General features: G+C 31.0%; 3 protein-coding genes across 4 annotated transcripts; all 3 read right to left on the bottom strand.

Moving 5' to 3' along the window:
• Positions 1–967: 967 nt before the first annotated feature.
• On the bottom strand, positions 968–5,300 carry LOC108329771 (phosphoinositide phospholipase C 2). Of its 2 annotated transcripts, XM_017564139.2 has the most exons (9): positions 4,765–5,289; positions 4,001–4,197; positions 3,515–3,650; positions 3,189–3,434; positions 2,858–3,087; positions 2,558–2,675; positions 1,714–1,866; positions 1,524–1,610; positions 968–1,412 (listed from the first exon to the last, which is right to left on the bottom strand). In XM_017564139.2, the coding sequence occupies exons 1-9, from the start codon at positions 5,077–5,079 to the stop codon at positions 1,119–1,121; spliced, it is 1,776 nt and encodes a 591-aa protein (XP_017419628.1). In that variant the 5' UTR covers positions 5,080–5,289; the 3' UTR covers positions 968–1,118. The 2 variants fall into 2 exon arrangements, with proteins under 2 accessions (XP_017419628.1, XP_052728804.1); XM_052872844.1 differs by lacking the exon at positions 1,714–1,866 and having other exon boundaries at positions 4,765–5,300.
• Positions 5,301–6,136: 836 nt separating this feature from the next.
• On the bottom strand, positions 6,137–13,590 carry LOC108326859 (phosphoinositide phospholipase C 6). Its single transcript, XM_017560450.2, has 9 exons — positions 13,147–13,590; positions 8,627–8,823; positions 8,384–8,519; positions 8,093–8,296; positions 7,584–7,741; positions 7,362–7,479; positions 6,980–7,132; positions 6,822–6,908; positions 6,137–6,525 (listed from the first exon to the last, which is right to left on the bottom strand). Exons 1-9 carry the CDS (start codon positions 13,447–13,449, stop codon positions 6,232–6,234), a joined length of 1,650 nt encoding a protein of 549 aa, XP_017415939.1. The 5' UTR covers positions 13,450–13,590; the 3' UTR covers positions 6,137–6,231.
• A 3,406-nt stretch (positions 13,591–16,996) lies between these two features.
• Positions 16,997–21,342, bottom strand: LOC108327843 (phosphoinositide phospholipase C 6). The gene is made up of 10 exons (XM_017561568.2): positions 21,242–21,342; positions 20,776–21,147; positions 20,003–20,205; positions 19,745–19,880; positions 19,413–19,652; positions 19,061–19,281; positions 18,824–18,941; positions 18,406–18,558; positions 18,239–18,325; positions 16,997–17,476 (listed from the first exon to the last, which is right to left on the bottom strand). The coding sequence occupies exons 1-10, from the start codon at positions 21,275–21,277 to the stop codon at positions 17,156–17,158; spliced, it is 1,887 nt and encodes a 628-aa protein (XP_017417057.1). The 5' UTR covers positions 21,278–21,342; the 3' UTR covers positions 16,997–17,155.
• Positions 21,343–21,884: the final 542 nt, after the last annotated feature.

Raw genomic sequence — 21,884 nt, 5'->3', positions numbered from 1 at the left:
CACATCAATCAAATTCTACACTAATTCTCACAAACTTTACTTCTAAATCCACTCTCAATTACCTCCAAATCCACTCTAATAAACACAAAAAAAATTACTCTTAAATCCACTCAAATCCATTCAATCACTCTTCTCCAATCAACCCCAAATGAACACACCCTAAATGATTGCGGAGTCTAATAGATTAGCTAACTATAAAAAACAATAGTAAACAATTTAGAATAAATTGAACTATAAGTAAACAATTGCTAATCACAAACTCTTTCTAACATTTATAAATATAAAATCACAAACTCATTCTAACATGAAAAGGTAGATAACGTATTATTAATATACGATTTATCGAACGCTCAAACTGATTTGACATCGAAATATCGTTGTATCATCCGAAAGGTTTTAAATTAACTATTACAAGACGATTTGGAATTACGAAGACTTGGAGTTAAAAATAATATTGGACTCTTAAAAAATTTATGCAACATTGATATCAACCTACACCCCCAAAACATCTTTATTATTTTATATATAATTTACTATTGAGGAGTTTGAACTATTGATCAACCATCAGAATTATTAACATTAATAATAAACAACTTAGATAAAATGTGATTATTAATAATTGAATTGTAAGTAGACAGTTGGTAATTAGACTTAGAGTTAAATATATTGATAAACTCTTACACGATCTATTGAAAATGGAAAGTTGACCTTGATTTTATACCAAAATCTTTATTATTTTATATATAATTTATATAAAAAAAACATAAAACTACCGTACTAAGTGAAGGTAAATTTGACTAGAGATAGCTGATTATTTACTGTAATATAAATTTTCCATTTAGTTTTTCCATATTTATGATTCCAATAGTTTTCGGTTTTTATGTTTGTTGTTTGTAATTTGTCTCCCTTACATATGATGCACAGATAATCTAGTTGGAGGAATCAAAATCAAGCAATTCAAGTCTCATTCTGACTCACACCCTTATATTTTCAGTGAAGGACAAAATAAATAAAAATCATCATTCAACATAAGCACCATTTACACCACACAGCTACGTAAAGACTCTTACTATAAGATTTCAAAGACTGTACAAAAACGGAGGAGAAGGATGCAAAAATCAAATGAATTCAAAGCGCATCAGAAGCTTCACATTGTGGTACTTTTCTCCTTTACGGGAATATAATGGAACTGCGCGAATTCCACTTCTCAGTTCCCACACAGGTAAGCACGTTTGGCCACCAAAGTCATCCTTCTCAGACATGTCATACTCATGAACTTCTACACGAAGCAGAGCCAGTTCTGGAACAGAAAGTGGAAACTCAAATACCTCATTCCATGATGGAGACCAATTATCCTCCACGCTCTTTGTTTTTTTCATAACAGTATCATGAGGGACTCCAGCAATCCCCACCTGCATCACAGTTTCTCAGATAATAACCACACGCAAGAAAGGAAAAATGAATTGAAAATATGGATATCAAATCAATGTAACATAATGATTCAGTAGATTATCATATCATACTCTTGCATAGAAGTCAGGGGGTGAGTATTGATCAAAGTGCGTGTGCTTGAAATCATGATACCATCCTTCCCCCATGTATATGGTCGCCTATATAAGAGTAACAAAAGTATGAGCTTTATTAGGATCTATATTTTAGACTACAGACACAGAAAGGATCATCATTCAATTCTCCTGGTAGTAGAGCTTTTACTTTCAAAGTTTTCTTCACTGGCAAACGAGCTTTAGGATCAAAGACCTCATTATTAAGACCAGTCTTTAACAGAAAATCTGGTTTCTTAACATAACCACATCCCCCATTCGCTTTGAACATTCCCTGCATCAACCAGAGAGACCTACCGTATCCCTGTCATGGAATCTAAACTGATTAGTGAAAATCTTCCATGACCTCAATATCATTTAGTCAATAACACACTGCATCATGTTACATTTCAGTATAACTTAAGTAATTTTGAATAAGAAAATATTCACTCTTTTTATACTCTCCCTCTGCTACCTCTCTATCCCTTTTTACTTTCTAAAATTTCATGACAATCCAACATCACCCACTTTCATGCATATAAATGGGGTAATCCCAGAATACAGCGAAACACTAGTCATCCTAAAAACTACAGCCCCAGAATTTAAATAGTTCTGATATATAAAAGTATTTACATATCAGAAACTCCATATGAACTATTGTGTGTCTCTATCTATCTCTTTTATTACATTTTATCTCCTATCATACAAGCTTTTCTCAACTTTCAAAGACAAAAGTGCTAGATAGACTTCAAATGTTTAGTGTTGTATCTTGTTATTTATTCTGTTATTCATACAACTCGTTTTAAGACCTTTTCTCTATACCACTCTCCATTAAATCACCCATTACATCTCACACTTCTCTCTCTTTTGTCTCTTTCTCTCTCATTGTTGTAGAATACATTGTTTAATTTATCACACGAATTATATTTTCTCCCATTCTTGTAGAACTTATTGTACAATTTATCCTACAAATACAAAAATGAAGCAAAACGAGTGGGGAAGGAAGAAGTAGAAACCTGCATGTTGAATGCAACCATCTGGGCTCCATGCATCCACCCGATCAATGGGTTATAATTTGTTGAGGCAATACGAGTGCCTTTTGGATACACTCTCAGTATATTCCGCTGAGTAAACCTGCCAACAACCAAGAAAGTAATACTTCTCTTTTCATTTGCAAATAAACAAAACATCCTCCTATGGATTTGTTTCAAATAGGAAAACCATTAGGTATGTCATATCCAATTCATAACAAATAGAGAGCACCCAAGCACTCACAACACAAATGAGTAAGGACTAACCGAAAAAGTTGGCAATACCTTATGATTTCCTTGCCATGAGTTTCAGCGGCCTTTTCAAGTTGTAGCTCACTTAAACTTAGACGTTTCACTGTATCGGGATCCACTTTGAGGCATTCCGTTAATCCACCTTTAGGCTTCCCAGCATGAATGGCAATTAAACGTCTGTATTCGTCTGATGCATTTTGACGTGAATATTCTGCTTCATCAGTATCATCTTCATTGTCAAGATCATCCTCATCCTCGATGTTCTACAAAAGATGTTTAGCTAAACTATGAATCAACCAATCCCTCCCTTACAGAATTAAATGCAGTGTTAATTAGTATGCAACGTTGACTTAGAGTCTCAGACCTTGTGATCAGAAATAGTGCCACCTCTCAAACTAGGGACTTCTTTCCCCCATGCTTCTTCATCATCTACAGGCTTTTCCTTTTGTGATCCCTCCCCCTTTTCCTGAACTTCTTTTGCCTCAATGTACTCCTTAGGTGGTTTGGTTGATATGATAATCCTCCTTTTAAGCGATTTAGGAGAAGGAAATTCCTTCAAGCTTTCAGAACCAGGAGAAAATAGTATGTCTCCAAATGTTTGAGTAACCATCTAAAAGTTTGAACAGGACTCATAAGTGTCAAATATAAGAATAAGAAAAAGAAGCATTTTGATTTCCCCACGTCACTAACCTCAGCCACTTTGGCCTGAAGATCGGGAGTAAGGTGGTCTTCTAAGGTTATTACAACTGGATATTCTGAGGCAACAAAAGCATACTGCTTAATAGACCTCAAACATTTGACGAGTGCCACAGGAGATGTCAATGTCCTGTATTGCAAAAAAATAGAATAAATAACAGACATTTTCAAACTGTTTAGGGAAAAATATAAATTCAGATTGTCATCAGTAATAATACATTAGAATAGAATCATTTTCCTGCCAAGCGATATTGGATCATCTTTGTTTGCAAGTAGTAAATACATAAATAAGTCTTCATGTTATTGTAGGAAATACCATTTCCTCTGCAATTTTTTTTTCTCCATGCAATGAATGCTTAAGTTGGATGGATTGATTTCTTTAAAACAATACATGAGGAAGGGGAGTAAGGAGCAAGGGAAACAAGGGAGCTGTGTTAAATTCCCTTTTAGAAGTCAGCAAAACTGAGCCAGTAAACTAACCTTCCATGAAGAACATCCACATCATCCTTTGATTCATTAGGCCATATATCTAATTCAATCACCCTTACACCCTTCTGCAGTGCATTGATGATGGGGAGGTCACTGCAGTCACTGCTAAGTTGGTTCCCAGTTAGATAGGAATTATGACCAGTATAAATGAAGTAATGAGACAACGGTGAAGACATATCTTGGTGCACCTGCAAATGGAAGAGCAGAAAGAACATAATCACACAAGCACTACAGCCAAAAAGGCAAAGTTCACAGTAATCTAATACATGATACAATATCAATAGTCCAATACCTATGCAAAGCTAATTATTTCTATAGCATGGAAGATGTAGAATTATAACCAAAATGAAACTGACTCGATAAACTGAGCTGAGACGATATTAACTGTTGAAAATTGAGCTTGAGAACTATAGGGACTAATGTGTTGGTAGACCAACAGCAGGTGTTTAGATGATACCAACACACAAAACTATAAAAGGATAGAACATAGAGGGCAAACAAAGAAAAAAAAAATCTGCTTAATGGTGCTTTAAATTAAGAGATCATCAAATAAAAAGTTTGTATTGCTGGAATTGCATTAGAAATTACAGAGTAGTGTGTACTGTACATTTCTAATATAAAAATTCACTCGGTCAGAGTCTTGAGACACTTGCTGCTATAAGGACGTGATTAACAGTATCTAAACAGCAAAGCACAAGAAAACGATGTATTCATTCAGAAACGGAAAGCACAAGTATATGAAACCATAAATTTACCCCAAGAGAAGGCGAGAGAGGTGGATTATTATTGCTACTGAAGAGATAGTTGAAGAAACTCTCAAGATTGAGACCCCTCCTGTGAAAGATGCTGAGATGCTTGTGGCCATCGACGATGGCCTGTGCTTCCTCCTCAGTGACAATCTTCTCCTTCTGCACCTCAACCAGGAAACTGCGGACGTGAGAGGCTGTCATGATTCCATTCTCATCGGAATAACGGTCGAAAAGGGTCCTTATCTCCGGAGGGGCCTCCGACACGGGGAGACTGAAGCGGCGGCGGAAGCAGAAGCAAAAGCTGTAAGTCTGTTTGGTCATGTCTTAATCAATGTTTTGTTTTTCTTCACTCTCTGTGTGTGTCTCCCCCCAACCCAACTCCTTGAAGAAGATATAACTAATGGGGTGAACGCCAACGGAGCGTGTAGTTTGTAGATACGAATATGAGTGCGTGTGCGTGTTAGCTGTGTCTAGAAGATAACACTTTGGTCGGAGAATGAATACGTTTCTTGTGTTAGGTGGCAATGAAAAGGTTGTCTTGTCGTGGATACGTTTCCAGAGTCAGCATGCATGAGAGGGACCCACTTCCAACCTCCAATCTTTTAGATGTTTGGCACTTGGCAGTTCCGTCATTTTCTTCAAATCTGCCGTCTCCTTCTGGCTCACTCGTTCAACTCTTCATATCAAACCAAATATGGAATGAAATCTTATTGTTATCTTCAACACTTTTTTTAAGTAAATATCAAAAGATGCTCATTTATTGATAAGGATTACATGATAAATTCAATTTTCGTGAACAAGATAACACTTATATATATGCGTCGAAAAATCTTCTAGTGACTTTTTCTCTTGTTCAATTCATGATCAACCCTTCAACACATTGTCTTGAAGGATCACACGATCCAATTTTATAATTGCGATCATACTAGTTATGTTTTGTTAATATTTGTTAGTGTTGTTATTATTTATCAATTGAACTCACAGTCTCTCTCATCTTTTTTTACAAATTTATTGAACTAATTTTATCACTAAATCAAATTTATATTTCGGATCATACTAGTCCTGTGATGATATGTCCACCAAAAAAAATGAACTGTGATATTTTCTTGGAGGAAGAAAAAGAAAACTAAGTTCTATGAACTGTGTTCACTCTAAACCATTATCACGAGAATCTATGATAAAAGTTAGCAAAATACTGTCAAGACGTGGGAGCTGGTTTTTAGCAATCATACTGGCAATAGAGCACTCTTTGGAACCACTGCAGTAACCGCAGTAACCTTGAAAAAAGTACATCAGTAGTGCATCGTAAAAGAGTTACACTCATTTACGATGCTTGATGTTTGATGATGCAGAAAACATGACACAGTAAATCCAAAAATACAACTGCAAGTAAGCGACTAATGATAAAGATAATTATCATTACAACGACCTCATATCCATTATATTAGATTATTGTAAGGCTGGTCGTATAATTCATCTAAACTGAAATCGCATTAAAAGCTTCACAGATTTATATTTGTCACCCTTTTCATCATACAGAGGGACAGATCGGAATCCAGATTTCAGTTCTGAGACTGGCAAACACGTCTGTCCACCGAAATCATCCTTTTGATGCTTATCTTCTTCTCGAACTTCTATGCGGAGCAAGGCCAGCTCTGGAACAGTCAAAGGGAAATCAAACTCTTCGTTCCATACAGGAAACCAATTATTTGAAATTACACTTGTTTTCTTCTTGACCATATCAGCCGGAACTCCAACGATACAAATCTGTGAATGAATTGACCAAATGCTTAGGATATGGACAATAAACTTGCGTGTATAGCTTCTATCAAAATTCTAGTCATGGTCAACCAAATTTTTTTACGAAGTAGCCTGATCAGAAGTATATAAAATCCCTTAAGTAGTCGTAAATGCAGTTGTAGAGGAGATTAAAACAAATATAAACAAAGCAAATCCTGAAATCCAGTTGTAAAATGTCTCCTCACACCAACGAAAGTTCAACTATTTCCATTGTGATATTCATACTTCCCAATCTGCAATATTAGCATAATTGCCCCACTCACCTTAACATAAAAGTCTGGTGGTGAGTAACTATCAAAGTCTGATGGGCTGAAATCTAAGCTCCAACCTTTTCCCAGGTAGACTTTTACCTACAGGCAGAGGAAGATGTTCAGAACATGTCACCAAACTACATGTTTTTCTTTTCAATATAATATCTCACCTTTAATGTTTGTTTCACTGGCAATGCTATTTTAGGATCAAAAACCTCATCATGCGGACCTTTTTGAATTAGAAAGTCAGGCTTTTTCACATAACCGCACCCACCATTTGATCTAAACATTCCTTGCATATACCAAAGTGATTTACCATGCCCCTAATAAAGGCAACACCGTATCAGCAAAGGTCAGTACGCAACTTATTCTATTTCAATAAACATGTAAGATTGCTTCACAATAAAGAATTGTCAAAAGAATTAACTTTGGCTCGTTAGTTTCATGCTTTAAAGTTCACATATATAATAAATACTACATGTAGTACGGATTAAAGTTATATAGAGTGAATAACCCTTTGAAAAAAGGACACGATGATCATTAGTCTCAAACCTGCATGTTAAACGCAACCATCTGAGCTCCGTACGTCCACCCTATGTGTGGTTTGTAATTTGAGGAGGTGAGACGTGTTCCTTTTGGGTACACTCTGAGAATATTGTTGTGCGTAAATCTATAAAAAGGCATAAAAGTATGTGGTATAGTCAGAAGTTTTAAACTACCAAATATATAAATAATTGCATCTGCCATTACGAAACTTCATCGTTAGAAACCTACCTGACTATATCAGCTCCATAAGATTCAGAAGCCTTTTCAAGTGCTTGCTCACTCAAGCTTAAGCGCCTAACTTTACCAGCAGCTTTTAATTCATCCTGTATTTCACCCTTCGGTTTCCCAGCATGGATTGTAATCAAGCGTTTGTACTCAGGTGCACTCTGGTAAAGGGATTTTTCATCATATATGCATTCAAATCATCCTCAGTTAGGAGGGGAAGGATTACGTAAACATGCAAAACATATAATATAACAGCTCAAGTAGTTGGGAACTTAAAATTTAGGCAGAAAGTGATCGAAACCATCAACTCACAGAACTATTGACAAAATGAATAAAAGAAGATGAAGCCTTGTAGAGAGAGACTCTACACATTTCTTAAGAAACTTTGAAAAGTTTAATAATTTTTCTTATCTTCCTCTGCTTTCTTAAAGATGATTTTATCAGAAGGTCATATGTCTCAATTCTATGGATATAGGAAAAAACTATAAATCAAATTTTGTCAATATGCTCACCTCATTATCCGTTCTTTGTTCATTAGCATTTTCTCGCAATGAGGAAACCTCGTCAGCTGATTCCTTTTCACTGGATTCAAGAAATTCTTTTGGTGGTTTTGTTGATATAAGAATTCGACCTTTCAATGATTCTGGTGAAGGGAATTCCGTCAGGGAATCTGTCTGAGGATAATAAAGCAATTCTCCAAATACTTGGGAGGCCATCTACGTACAAGAAGATGGAAACTCAGCATTCAACACATAATAAAATAGGGATGTGAAGTAGATGAAGAGAATAAAAAGGAGTCCGACCTTTGCAACTTTGGCTTGAAGATCTGGAGTAAGGTGATCTTCTAAAGTTATAACGAGTGGGTACTGAGATTTAACAAAGGCATACTCTTTTATGGACTTCAAACATTGGAGGAGTGAGACAGGAGTGGTAAGAGTCCTGCATTAAGTAGTTTTACTATATTGTTGCACAATAAATATCTCAAAAAACTACAAAGATCGAAATATTTGAAAGGACAATCAATTGAACAGAGGATCAGCTAGCACCTTCCATGAACTACATCGATATCATCTTTATCTGAATTTGGCCATAAATCTAGTTCAATTACTCGCACACCTCGTTGCAAAGCCTTTATGATTGGCACATCACTGCAGTCACTGCTCAGTTGATTCCCTGTCAGATAGGAATTGTGCCCAGTGTATATGAAATAATGTGATATTGGAGCATTCATATCATGATGGACCTGGAATTGTTAGGTTGTATTCATATCATGTAGCAAATATGCATTAAAACCCAAAATTACTCCCCATTGAAATGGGAAGACAAAACATATGCGTACTATATGCAAAAGAATAAGACAATAATACTAAATTCACCAAAATAAATAAATGCACAATGCACCACTAATTTTGTACTTGATATTTATTGAATGGATTCCTTCCATATTTTATTGTTCATGTTGATTGTTCATTTAACATTGTCAGATTAACAAATGAAACACCACAATTCCTAAAGTTTGATCCAATTCATGAGAGATTCTTGCAGTAGATGGCAATTTAAGACTAATTGGGATGTGCGCAGTATATGCAACAATTCTTCCAAATATTCCAGGGGATTTGCTGGATTTGAAAACAGGGCATGGACAGAAGAAAACTGTGTGAATACTATTATAAATTAGAGAACACTTATGCTCTCGATTACATATTTTCTTCTTCTTCTTTTTCTAATTGCGAAAGAGGTCAACAAAGAGCTGAGAAGTTGTCAGGTAATTTCATTTTGTTTCTAGTAAAAATGCGTTTTATCAATTACGAAGAACAAAGAGATAAAAGTAAAAAATAAGCAAAAACATATACAAAAGTTACATAACTAATTATCAACTTATAAAAATTTAATCCATATATGTTGATTATAAAATTATAATTAATAATATAGTTTACACAATTAGTTATATAATTGATTTTAAATTATAATTTAATTATATTATGAGTACTTTATGAATATTTTCCCATTGATCTTAGAGTTATCATTTTGTCTAGAGATAGCTTTTAATCTTTCTTTTTTTTCTCTCTTTCATTTTCTTCAAAACAAAATCTTTGCATGAATTTCTCTCACTTAAGAATGCCAAATAAACTCCCATTTATAATTATTGATTCAATTTCTTATTTTGGTTTAGGAAGAAACCTTCCATTGATTAAACACAAATACAGATAATATTCAATCTTTTAAATTAATCCAATACGGGATAGTAAGCTGTATGTATATATTATAGATTTCTTGTTTTTGTTTAAATTATTAAAATATATTTAATTTATTAGATTATTTAAAATAATTCTTTTTCACTATTTTCTTTTATCACTTGTTTTGTTTCATACGAAGAATGTCTCTTTTGCTACACAAATTTTCATTTCCATTTTCATATATATATATATATATATATATATATATATATATATATATATATGTATGTATGTATGTATGTATATAATTACTAAGATACATATGATTAAAATTATTCAATACATTATCTGTTAACAGAGCATCAAATATATATTTTTCTTTCTGTAATTTTATTATATAAATGATGTATTGTATGTTAAGAAAGGTAATTATCAATTTTATCGAATTAAATTGTTTTTAAAACATATATTTAATTTTTTTTACTTCTTTTGTATTTTTATTTATGGTTTATTGTTTAACACATGGATATATTTATCAACTGAAAATATTCAATTTTATAATTATTATTTGGTAGTACTCTTTACTAAGATTTAATATTAAATTATTGATAATATCATTGATTTTAATTTTGTAAAAAAATTATGTAATTAATATCTGAGACATTGCAACAGTCGATAGAAGTGTATCCATATGACAAGGACAGGAACAAAACACAAATTTCATACTCATATAATCAAACACACATACACTCTCCGATATCGTCCTTACCTTTTCTAACTCTTCCTCCAATTCTTACTTCCATTCTTATCTTTTTCACAATGATCCTACCATGAAGACACGTCTAATTGGTTTTTGAAGCAAAGTTCATTTTCGCTTTGTAATAAAATTTATCTTTTCAATCTTTCCTAGTTTTAGTTGCTGAAATCTGATCATCTCAACTAATTTCTAAAATTATTTTTAATTGGTACTTTGATTATTATTTTTTTTTAGTTAAAAGCTTCAAGTATTTTTATTTGTAAAGAGTTAATTTAATTTACTTCATTTTAGTTGAGTTGATTTTTTTGTAAGAGTTGCGATATAAAAATATACTATAATTTTAATTGTTATAAAAGAAATATTTATATAAAATTGAATTGACATTTTACTAAATAGATTGGCTTTGATATAGTATCATTTGATATAGTATCATGTTGTTATTGAATTTATGGTATATTTAATAAATTAATATATTTTTTTGGCAGGTTTTGTGTGCTATGTGTAAGATCTATATGATTTCTATTTAAATTTTCACTCAAACAAATATTACAGCAAAAACGTTTCAAATTTCGACCTAAAGTAAAAATCAAAGCAAGACAAGTCTTTGTTTTTAATATGATTTTTGTTCAAGCAAATAGTTCTCATTCAAACAAAAATAAAAATCAAAGCGAAAAAAAAAATCATATGTTTAGTATAATTTTTTATAAAAAGAAAATTTTGTGATAAAATTCTATGAATTTTGATGGCTTATCTTGAAAATGTTGTGTGATGATGATTAATTAGTATATAAATTAAAATAAGACTTGATTTAGTGTATGGTATGTTGTCTTTTAATTATATTAATCGAGTTAACCAAAATTACATCAATATGTATCAAGTGAATAATCTAATATATTGAAGATGTTTTCCATATCTCATAGTCTAAATCATGTAAACTAAGTCATCAATGTGGTGAGACGAGGAAGTGAAATTTTTTTCGTCTAAACCTAATGAAGTGCGGTATATGTATATAATTTTTCTTAACTCACTTTAATCCTTGATTTTTATATTATGATAATGATTTAAGTCTTGAATTAAATAGGATGTTAAATATATCTTATTACTTATTTGTGTTTATATTTATTATAAATTTATAACACTTAAATAGATTTATTATAAATATATGAAATTTGATGACACTTGAAGAGACTAGTCATATGATATATTTAATATGAGATAAATAAATTTAGATTCTTCACTTTTAATTTTTGTATAAGTGATAGTCATTAAGCAATCGATAAAAATGTATTCTTTTATATTATATTTTAAGGATTTTTAATCAAACGGGATCAATTTTTTTCAGAATTACCAATCTAAATTCTCTTTAAAAATATTATCAATCAGGATGAAGTTGTCAAAATAGTTGTCAAAGTAGATAACGACTTCTACAAACTCATTATTTTCTATGACAATTTCAATATGATTGAATTTAAACGAAAACTGTCATAATTTATGAATTTTTCAAAACTTTAATTTACAGATAAGTTATCATATACTTTTTCAACTTCAGTTTCATATAAAAAAGTCTTTAATTATTATAAAAACTTCTTCAAAACTAACGCGTGTTTAAAAGAACCCAGATGTATAACATTAAAAAAAACATGAACCTGTCTTTTGGTTAAAAAACCTACGTTTCAAAGCCAACGAACGTTGGTTTGCACTTTCCTAAATAAAAAGTACTAAACCAAACTATCACGCCATAGTCAACTTTTTCCAAACATACTCATAATTATTTTGTTTACATGGTCCCAGTTCTTATCTACAAGAGTAGTATGCTCACTGTGCGAAAATAATTCAAAGTATGACGTAATAAACAATATCGTTTTATATTTTTTAAAGAGGACCCAAATTTTAAATATTAGCTCATATAAGTGTGAATTGCGCTGTTCATGCAAAGCAAAAGAAAGTGCAAAAAAATCAACAGTATAATCGATTTTTGATGCCATATTTCTTCTGGATAGTGAAAAATAAATTGGACTTGACTTGCATAAACTTTTTAATAAATATATACACGGAGATAAATTAAATTGAGATTTTAATATATATTAAATTAATTGATTGATTTATTTTTCATTAAACATTGTTTAACTTCTTCAAAGTACGTAAATTAATTTTAATTTATGAATAAATTTAACCTATTTTTTATCAAAGAAGATTATCCAAAAGAGATTATCGAATTCTCTTAAATTCAAAATATTTAAATATAAATTATTCCCTTTAAATAAATTTTGATTAAAAATTATTTTCATTAAAAATTATTTTTACAAACATCCCCCAAACACAAGTTAATCTGGATCATATATTAATTCCTTTATATATTTTCAAATTGCACATTACAAAAAATATTTATGACAATACACATATTAGTAATATTATTTTTAAATAATTAAAAAATCATGCAAAAGAATACAATATAAATAATTCAAAAAGAAAAAAGTCTAATTTATTTTCTCTTGTTTGATGGTTCTTTTCTATTTCGGCTAGTAAAATAAATCAAATCATGACGTTGAGTAGGGCAAAAATGTATGATCCTAAAGAAAAGGATTGGAAACTTAACTTTTCTGGGAAACAAAGAGGAATAACAAGAACTCACCTGAGATTTCAAGGGGACGTTCAAATCGCTGTCTTGCAGGAAATGGAAGAAGTAGTGGAGATCGAATCCAGTTTCCCCGTCCTCTTTCCTCGATTGCTGGAGGATCTGCTCGGAATCGGAAACGGTGCAGTCCACTTCGCCCTGATGCTCCGCCAGGAACCGGAGCAGGTGGTCGGCGGACATGGAGGAGGCGCCTTGGGAGAATTCAGAAAAGGCTTTTTGGACGTCGGGCGGTGGTTCCGGTTCGGTGACGGTGAACTTTCTGTTGAAGCAGCTAAATACTTTGTAGTTGTGAGTGGCCATGGTGAAATGAAACCTAATCTAATGGCATGAATAAAATAGAGGAGAGAGCGTTCTTGGATTTGGTGTGTTTCAGAAAAGAAATGGCGATCAGAGTGATCACATTAATGGAATTGTAATATAATACGTGTGAGTGTGAAGGTTACATCAGGACAGAAACGAAGGACACGCACGGCCATTAATGGAAAAATATTTATTTTTAATATTTTCAAAATAATTTATAATTACTATTCAAATATTTTTTTCTCCGCCACATAAAAGTTAATTTATTAAAAGGTTTAAAAGCTTTAAAGAATTTGTCTACTTTTGGTTTATAATTTTAAAATAATGGATAATGTTTCAACACATACAATATAAAAAATATATATATTTAATGTGCATGTTTAATAATGATTTACATTTTTTTATATTTAAAAATAAGAGTACTAAATATGTAACTAACTGATTTAGACTAGATATTATGGTTTGAATTTTAACCAGTCTTGAGCTAATCAATAAAATATAAAATATTTTATTAGTTGGTCCTACCAATTTTTAACATGTTGAATCGTTGAATATCGGTTTTAGTGTCGGCAGATAAATCTATAATTAAATCAATCATCATACCTTTTCCTTTGCCAAATAATTCAACATAAAATCGTAATAAAAGATTTTTTTTACACCCAAGTCCACTATCTAATTTCAAACATAATTTTGGACTTAAAAAATGAACGAATTATTTCGAGCTTGTTTATAAAGAAAACAAAGTTTGCAAAAGTGAAATATTGTGTTCTAGTTTCTTTTTGGTAAAGAGCAAGGGAGGGGTGGAAGGAGGTATAAAAAAAGGTTAATTTTGTTTGTTTGGTTGAAGGAATATGAAAATTTAATAATTTTAAAATAATATATTAGGAATGAGAATTCTCATTTACTTCTATTCATATTTTTCTCTCTCTTTTTATTTTTTAATAAAATAATCAAACTAAATTACTCTTAAAATATTTTTTTATCTATTTTTTTATTTAATTATACATTATCAAAAAATTCAAAAATTAAAATAATATTTATTTTATTTTTTTAACTTATTTGTTTTCTATTTTCTTTGTAATTTATTTCTATCCTATTTCTTTGGTCAAAAACATTTATTTTTATGTAGCATTTTAGGTCGCAATTATGCATTGCATGATGTTTGATTGCTTAGGAGCCATGTCGTGGTCAGAAATTTTAATGGAGGTTGAAGAGAAGTGCTTTTCAGTAGCATCGTTTGGTCAAATATAGGAATTAGATGGGGTCCCAATAAAAGCTTATGGTTCAGACGACTAATTACAAGTTACATGATATATGCAGTTTTCATTCTAACACAAATTCAAAATTAAAAACAAATACGATTTTAATTCATTAAAATAATTAAAAGAGTTGTCTTTAGTGGTTTTAATAAATTAAAGTTTATAGATTAAAACATACAGTAAATTAGAAGGCTTGAGTGAAATCATTTAATTAAAGTGTTCTTTTAACTAATCAAAATACTCTTCTTTTTATTTCAAGCAAATTGAAACATTAAAACGTATAATAAATTAAAAGGCTTTTAAGTGAAATTAACTAATTAAAATGAGCTTTTAACTAATCAAAAAGCTCTTCTTTTTGTTTCAGGCACACTGAAACAACATTTTAATACATTAAAAGTATTTTAAATTCATTAAAAATCCTCTTTCTCTCTGAACCTTTTACAACAAGAACCTAAAATGATTTATATATACATTTTATTCTAGATTAAAAGTAAAAGTATCAGTTACATACTATTAAATTAAATATAAAGATTACAACTCAAGAACACACAGTATCACAACTAAAAATTTGTTTTAATAATATTCAACATACACAAATAATCAATCTCTATACACATCAATACAATTTATTACACCATTCAATTTTGAAGTTTCAAAACTTAATTATTTTATAAACCGATAGAATCGTCTCTTCATATAAAAAATTCAAAACAAATATTTATATTTACATTATTTATTGATAATAGTTGTGAGTTATAAGTTAGTTTATAAATAATAGACCATTTTTAATAGAAAAGTACAAAGTCTATGCAAACTAAATACAAATATTACAATGTTATAATTTAGTTTCTCAAAATATAAAGCAAATATTTATTTTTTAGATGATTTTCTTATGCGTCTGATATTTTACTAAGTCACTTGTTAAGATCTAAACTGTCTAACTTTTTTGTTTGATTTTTTAAAAGATTTATAATAGGAAGATTTAACACTAATAATTATAAGTTAATTATCTAAGATATCATAACACTTCTAATCAAGTTTGTGTTATATTTTTCTTTAAATATCTCTTAATTTTGTTATGTTTACTCAGTTCAATGGATATTTATATTCTTAATAATGTTTAACCAGTAAACAACTTAAATTTATTAATATTTAACAGATTATTTGTTATAGTTAATGCTCAGAGTAACTTGTTATAAATGTATACACTTTAACTTGTTAGCAGGATAAATGTTTTTAAATGTCTAAGCTTTAATACGTATTATTTAAATTTTTAATATATTATATTTGAAATTAATACATGTAAACCATATATTTTTAGAAAATAACTCCACCTTTTTTATTTAAAAGAGACTTGAACTATTGAAAAAAAATGTATAATTAAAAAAAAAGTTTACAATTTTCTCTGTAATTATAATTTATAACTATATATGAACAATAAAATAATACTTTTGTATTAGTGAAGATAACATATTATGTATAATAAAACATCGTATCTATATGTTAAGGAGATTTGAATAACTTGATTTTATTTAATCAAATTTATCCTTAATAGAGAATTAAATTAATTAGTAATATTTATTGTAACAATGACAGCTTCTAATATGTTACTCCACAAAACCTGGTCACAATCATTCTTCGCGGGTTTTTAATTATAAATACTATAAAATCATAATAAACCGTTAGTATTTGAAAAATATATGTATATTTAGTTGAAGCTGAAATATATAAAAAACGTATACATCAACAAGTGAGATCATAATAGTTTTAATTTACATAAATATAATTTATTTTAAGACTTTTAATTCATAAATTTCAAAATTAGAATATTTTGTTTTTTTCAAAAACATGTTATACATCATAATAAAAATATATATTAATATAATAATTATGTACTATAGCTGTAAATATAGTTTTTAAGCAATTATTATATTGATCATAACAATGCATATAACATAAATTTAAACTTCAACTTCAAAATGAATTTTTTAATTATTTATCTAATATTTATTTTTTCATTTTATTTTAAAAAATCTGAACTACATATATTATATATGATATAGGTAAATATTCAACCAAATTTCAATTCAAAAAATATCAAATATTTCAAATTAAATATAATATATATATATATATATATATATATATATATATATATATATATATATATATATATATATATATATAATATTATGAAAAAAAATCACTACAAACAAATTCATGCAACACAACGCATGGGTCTGGTTTATTTTTGCGAGATTGAGTATTTGATGAAAAACAGCTACAAATAAGTTAGAAACCTGCTATAATTCATTGATTAACTGTATAAACTACAAACACTGAACCATGTGATGTTGAACATTGACAAATTTGCCTAAAATTTGCTACTGTTTCTAGCTGATTAAAGGTTCTTTCCATGGATTGCGTTTTAAAACAATACAAAATATTTAAATGAGTGATATCGACGAGTTATTTAAAGTTTCAATCTTGAAGCGCATTAGAAGTTTCACAGATTTCAATTTCTTTCCCTTGGGGTCAAACAGAGGGGCTGACCGGAATCCCTGCCTGAGCTCTGATACTGGCAAACAAGTTTGTCCTGCAAAGTCATCTTTTCCCTTATCTTTGTCCTTCACTTCTATCCGAAGTAAAGCAAGCTCAGGAACCCTCAATTCGAATTTAAACTCTTCATCCCAAACAGGATACCATGTGTCCATATTTACTTTTGTTTTCTTCTTCACACAATCAGCTGGCACTCCAACAATGCACACCTGTCCAACAATTTGTTCAAACATTGACACTTTGTTAGGCAGAAGCACCAAAATGATGCAATTTTGACTTCAAAATTATCAAAATGGTGTAATTTTGAAGTCTGGCACGACTTCATTTTATAAAAGTCATGTCATTTTGGTACAATTTAAGTCCCGTCTTGTGTGAAGTTATGTCAGTTTGGTACGACTTCAATGTATTGTGATATAAATTGAAAGACTTCAGTGTATTGTGATATGAATTGAAGTCTTGTCAACTTGGTATGGTTTGAATGTATTGTAATATAAACTAAAGTTGTGTCAATTTGATACGACTTTAGTGTATTATGATATAAACTAAAGTTGTACCAAAATAACACAACTTCAGTGTATTGTGATATAAACTAAAGTCATGTTAACTTGATACGACTTCAGTGTATTGTAATATAAATTGAAGTCGAGTCACCTTAGTACAACTTCAGTGTATTGTATATAAATTAAATGTATCAAATCGACACGACTTCAGTTTGTTATAATTTTTTTTTAGTTGAGTAGAGTATCAAAGTGGTACAACTTCAAAATTACACCATTTTGGTAATTTTGAAGTAAAAATTGCACCATTTTGATGTTTTTGTCGACTTTGTTATAAGTAAGAGTAGTCAAGATCAATATTCAATTATGAAAAACTAGCATTGAATTTGATGGTAAAAGATCATTTATGGTATTAGGTTCACCTTAGTTTGCAACAACAGTGCTCCAAATCTATCAAATAATTGTGCAACTGACCTTTGTGTAAAAGTCTGGTGGAGAGAATCGATCAAAGTGTGTTGGACTGAAATCTAAATTCCAACCATCTCCTTTGTAGACTTTTACCTGTTGTTGAATATGAAAATATGCGAATGTTATGAAACAACTCAATTTCCTTTTAGCAAAGTGAATAGGCATGTGCTTACTCTTAAGATCTCCTTCACTGGCAGTTGTTTTTTAGGATCAAACACCTCGTCATGTGGAAGTGTTCGGATTATAAATTCAGGCTTTTTAACATAACCACACCCTCCATTTGCTCTGAACATTCCCTGCATCAACCGGAGTGATTTTCCATGCCCCTGTCATAAGACAACAAGTGTTAATGTCGGAAAGGTTTATATTCCCGATCTTTCTAGTATATTTGGATAAAGACTCTGCCTTTAACCCAAGAGCTTAAACTTTTAGGTAAAAAGACTACTCCTTGACACATTTTCTATAACAATCACACGATAATACTTCAGCATGCATATTGTATAGCACTAGCACCATGATATCAAATTAAAATGTGCTGAGACAGAATTTTATCTGAGACTTTGCTTTCTAGATCTATCATGAATTTCCAACCTGCATATTGAATGCAACCATCTGAGCTCCATACATCCACCCTAAATGTGGCCTGAAATTTGAGGATTTGACACGTTCTCCTTTAGGATAAACCCTGAGGATATTTTTCTGTGTGAACCTGGAAAGGACAACAATTTCTATCAAACCGTGTGTAAGTGTGCCATGGGTATTGTCAAGTATAGAACTGCTGATAATCTCTTCAGCTACTGGTAACGCTCAAATAAGTTTGATAGGTACCTAATAAGGTCGGCTCCATGAGACTCAGAAGCACTTTTTAGTTTCTTCTCACTCAAACTCAGCCGTTTAACTTTAGTATCATCTTTTAGTTGATCCTTGATGGAACCTTTTGTTTTCCCACCATGGATTGTGATCAAGTGTTTGTATCGCAATACACCTTGTTTGTTTGGAATGTTATTGCTTGTGTTTATATTTTCCTGATCTGCATCACGTGCATTCCCCTGTCAAACCAGAGAACGTGAATTCAAAGGACTAACAATTGAAATTTCACCTTTGGTTTAGCATATATAATTTTATTTTTCTACTTTTACTACACCTTGGTTAAAAGTGATGAAAGTATTTTTTCACTCACCTTGTCCTCAGTTGGTTTAGACACAGAATCTGACAATTCCAGTCCCCAAAATTCTTCGTCAGGGGTTTCACATTCATTTGGCCCAGCTTTGCTTTTGCTGATACTATCAGATTGCTGCAATTCCTTTGGTGGTTTGGTTGATATAATTATCCGTTTTTTCAACGATTCTGGTGAGGGGAATTCTGTCAAAGACTCTGTTTGGGGACAATAAAGCATTTCTCCAAATATTTCAAATGCCATCTGCATGAATAGAGAAAAAAAGCAATAAAAAATGGTCTAGATCCCTAGTTTTTTTTTTCTTATTTAGAGGGTAATTGACAATGAGTGCTTACTTCTGCAAATTTATCCTGATGTTTTGGTTTTAGGTGGTCTTCCAAAGTAAGAATTACTGGGTAATCTGATTTATAAAATGCATATTTCTTTATGGATTTTAGACATGTGCGTACGGCGACTGGAGTGGTAAAAGTCCTGCATTGATGAAAAATATACGTAAGAAAACAATCATCCAACTCTATAAGACGAACTACTTATTCCTTTTTTTCCTCTGCTAAGAACTCTCACTAGATATGGTTTTAATAACCAGCGAGTACCTTCCATGAACCACTTTAATGCCATCTTTAGTTGAAGATTTAGATGGCCATAAATCTAGTTCAATTACTCGTACACCCTGTTTCAAAGCCTCAATAATTGGCTCGTCACTGCTCTCACTAGTAAATTGATTCCCAGTCAGATAGGAATTATGTCCCGTATACATAAAATAATGTGACATGGGAGCATTCATATCATGATGAACCTGGAAACACATGTGATTTCTTATTAATTGTCAGGAAAGGTTAAAATTTACAAACCCATTTATAAAGTCCAATGCAAACTACAGATATTGACAATAAAAGATACCATATGAAACAAAGAACATATGTTGCTATAAACTTTTGTGATTTAAGAATTTTTTTGAATAAGCACACGTTTCTGTGTTCAGCAAAATTTCTGTGCTCCAAACACTTTCCCGTGACCAGACAATTTTCTGCAATCAAGCAAGTTATATTATATATGGCAAAAAAATTTCCACTTGTCAATCTATGTTTGTCTAGTCTTTGGTATCACCCGAGTTAATTTTTCATACACAGTCAGTGTAAAGACTGTTACACTATCAATACACAGAAAACAGACAAACTCTCCATATACTGTAATCTATCATTGAACGACAATGTTGACATTATTATTACATGTAAATGAAACTCAATAAAGATACGTAGAAACCAGAAAATAAACAAAGCAAGACAAGACAAGGTAGACTTTAGCATTGTGCAAATAATTAATAAAGTAGGAAACAAAATGTTGGCATCTTGAAGAAAGAGCAAACCTTGTCATTCAAGGCGGCATTGAAATCATGCAGAAGCAGAAAATCGACGAAGTCATTGAGAGTTAACCCTTGTTTACTGTACACATCAGGAAATCTTGCAGATCTAGTTCTAGAGCTAGAACTACAACTCCGTGCTACTAAAAAACTCTCAACTATTTTATCCAAATCCTCTTCGCCGCTGATATTATCTCCCTGGTGCTCCACAATGAACCGAAGAAGCTGATCCTTGTTCATTTGGCTCCCTCCTCTCGCAAACTTGGAAAAGGCTTCCTTAAGGTCCAAAGGATGTTCTGCCTTGCAAGCTTTCTCCCTTTTGGTCAAGAAATTTAACATCTTGATCTTGAATGATTCAATTTTCATTCTCACCCTTCCCTGCCCACAGAAATATATATCAATGGAACTGTGAGAAAAGAAACACGTGTAACTAACCAATATGTACAGTCCAAGAGTAAGACAAATGGGTCACCTTGGTAAAAGAGCCTCTGTGTTTATCTGGTTTCATTGGCTAAAAACCTTTGTTTCCTGTGTCTTACTGAGGAAGTTTTATTGTGCAGGCTGGGTCTGCAAAGTTTAATAATTATACATTTATGCATCCGATCAAAGTCGAAGAAAATAAAGTTAGTAAATTTAATGTTCACACAACAAAATTATTTCTTTATCTTTTTCCATGAGGTTAGCCATTAAAATAAAATTAATGCATGGACTTTAATATAAAATGTACTTAATGAAAGCAGTTGGGAAGGTTATTTTAATTCAAGTTGATGCTTTGCGCATTGTCAGACCAGTAAAAGTCACGTTTTTTATGTTTCTACTTTTGTAATAAAACTGGGACAGTATTGCTACTGACTTCTGGTTAGGTGGGCTATGTTCCATGTTCACAATCACATTCACATTCACATTCACCATTTTAACAAAGGACAATCCTGTTAAAGTGAATAGGGTCACTTTAATTTATTAAATCTTCTATTTAACATAATTATACAAAGGAATAATTCAAAATTTTCTATTAAATGTAATTTTAGTTTTAGTAAAATACTTCCTTAATGTGTAAAACTCTGTTTGTGTTGTTGGAAACGGATATCCAAACATTGCAGAAGTATGCTTCCATG

This window comes from Vigna angularis, chromosome 2 (assembly GCF_016808095.1).
Source record: "Vigna angularis cultivar LongXiaoDou No.4 chromosome 2, ASM1680809v1, whole genome shotgun sequence".
Lineage (NCBI taxonomy): Eukaryota > Viridiplantae > Streptophyta > Magnoliopsida > Fabales > Fabaceae > Vigna > Vigna angularis.
This window is presented reverse-complemented; position numbering and strand designations above follow the sequence as displayed.

Coding starts and splice junctions, on each gene's coding strand:
- LOC108327843 (XM_017561568.2), bottom strand. CDS start 21,277: ATGAAACCAGATAAACACAGAGGCTCTTTTACCAAG. Junction 20,206..20,775: donor ATGCCGCCTTGAATGACAAG/GTTTGCTCTTTC, acceptor ATGTGTTTCCAG/GTTCATCATGATATGAATGC. Junction 18,326..18,405: donor CAGTGAAGGAGATCTTAAGA/GTAAGCACATGC, acceptor ATTCAACAACAG/GTAAAAGTCTACAAAGGAGA.
- LOC108326859 (XM_017560450.2), bottom strand. CDS start 13,449: ATGGCCACTCACAACTACAAAGTATTTAGCTGCTTCAACAGAAAGTTC. Junction 8,520..8,626: donor ATCGATGTAGTTCATGGAAG/GTGCTAGCTGAT, acceptor TACTTAATGCAG/GACTCTTACCACTCCTGTCT. Junction 6,909..6,979: donor CAGTGAAACAAACATTAAAG/GTGAGATATTAT, acceptor CTCTGCCTGTAG/GTAAAAGTCTACCTGGGAAA.
- LOC108329771 (XM_017564139.2), bottom strand. CDS start 5,079: ATGACCAAACAGACTTACAGCTTTTGCTTCTGCTTCCGCCGCCGCTTC. Junction 4,198..4,764: donor CTCTCTCGCCTTCTCTTGGG/GTAAATTTATGG, acceptor TTCCATTTGCAG/GTGCACCAAGATATGTCTTC. Junction 2,676..2,857: donor CATGGCAAGGAAATCATAAG/GTATTGCCAACT, acceptor GGTTGTTGGCAG/GTTTACTCAGCGGAATATAC.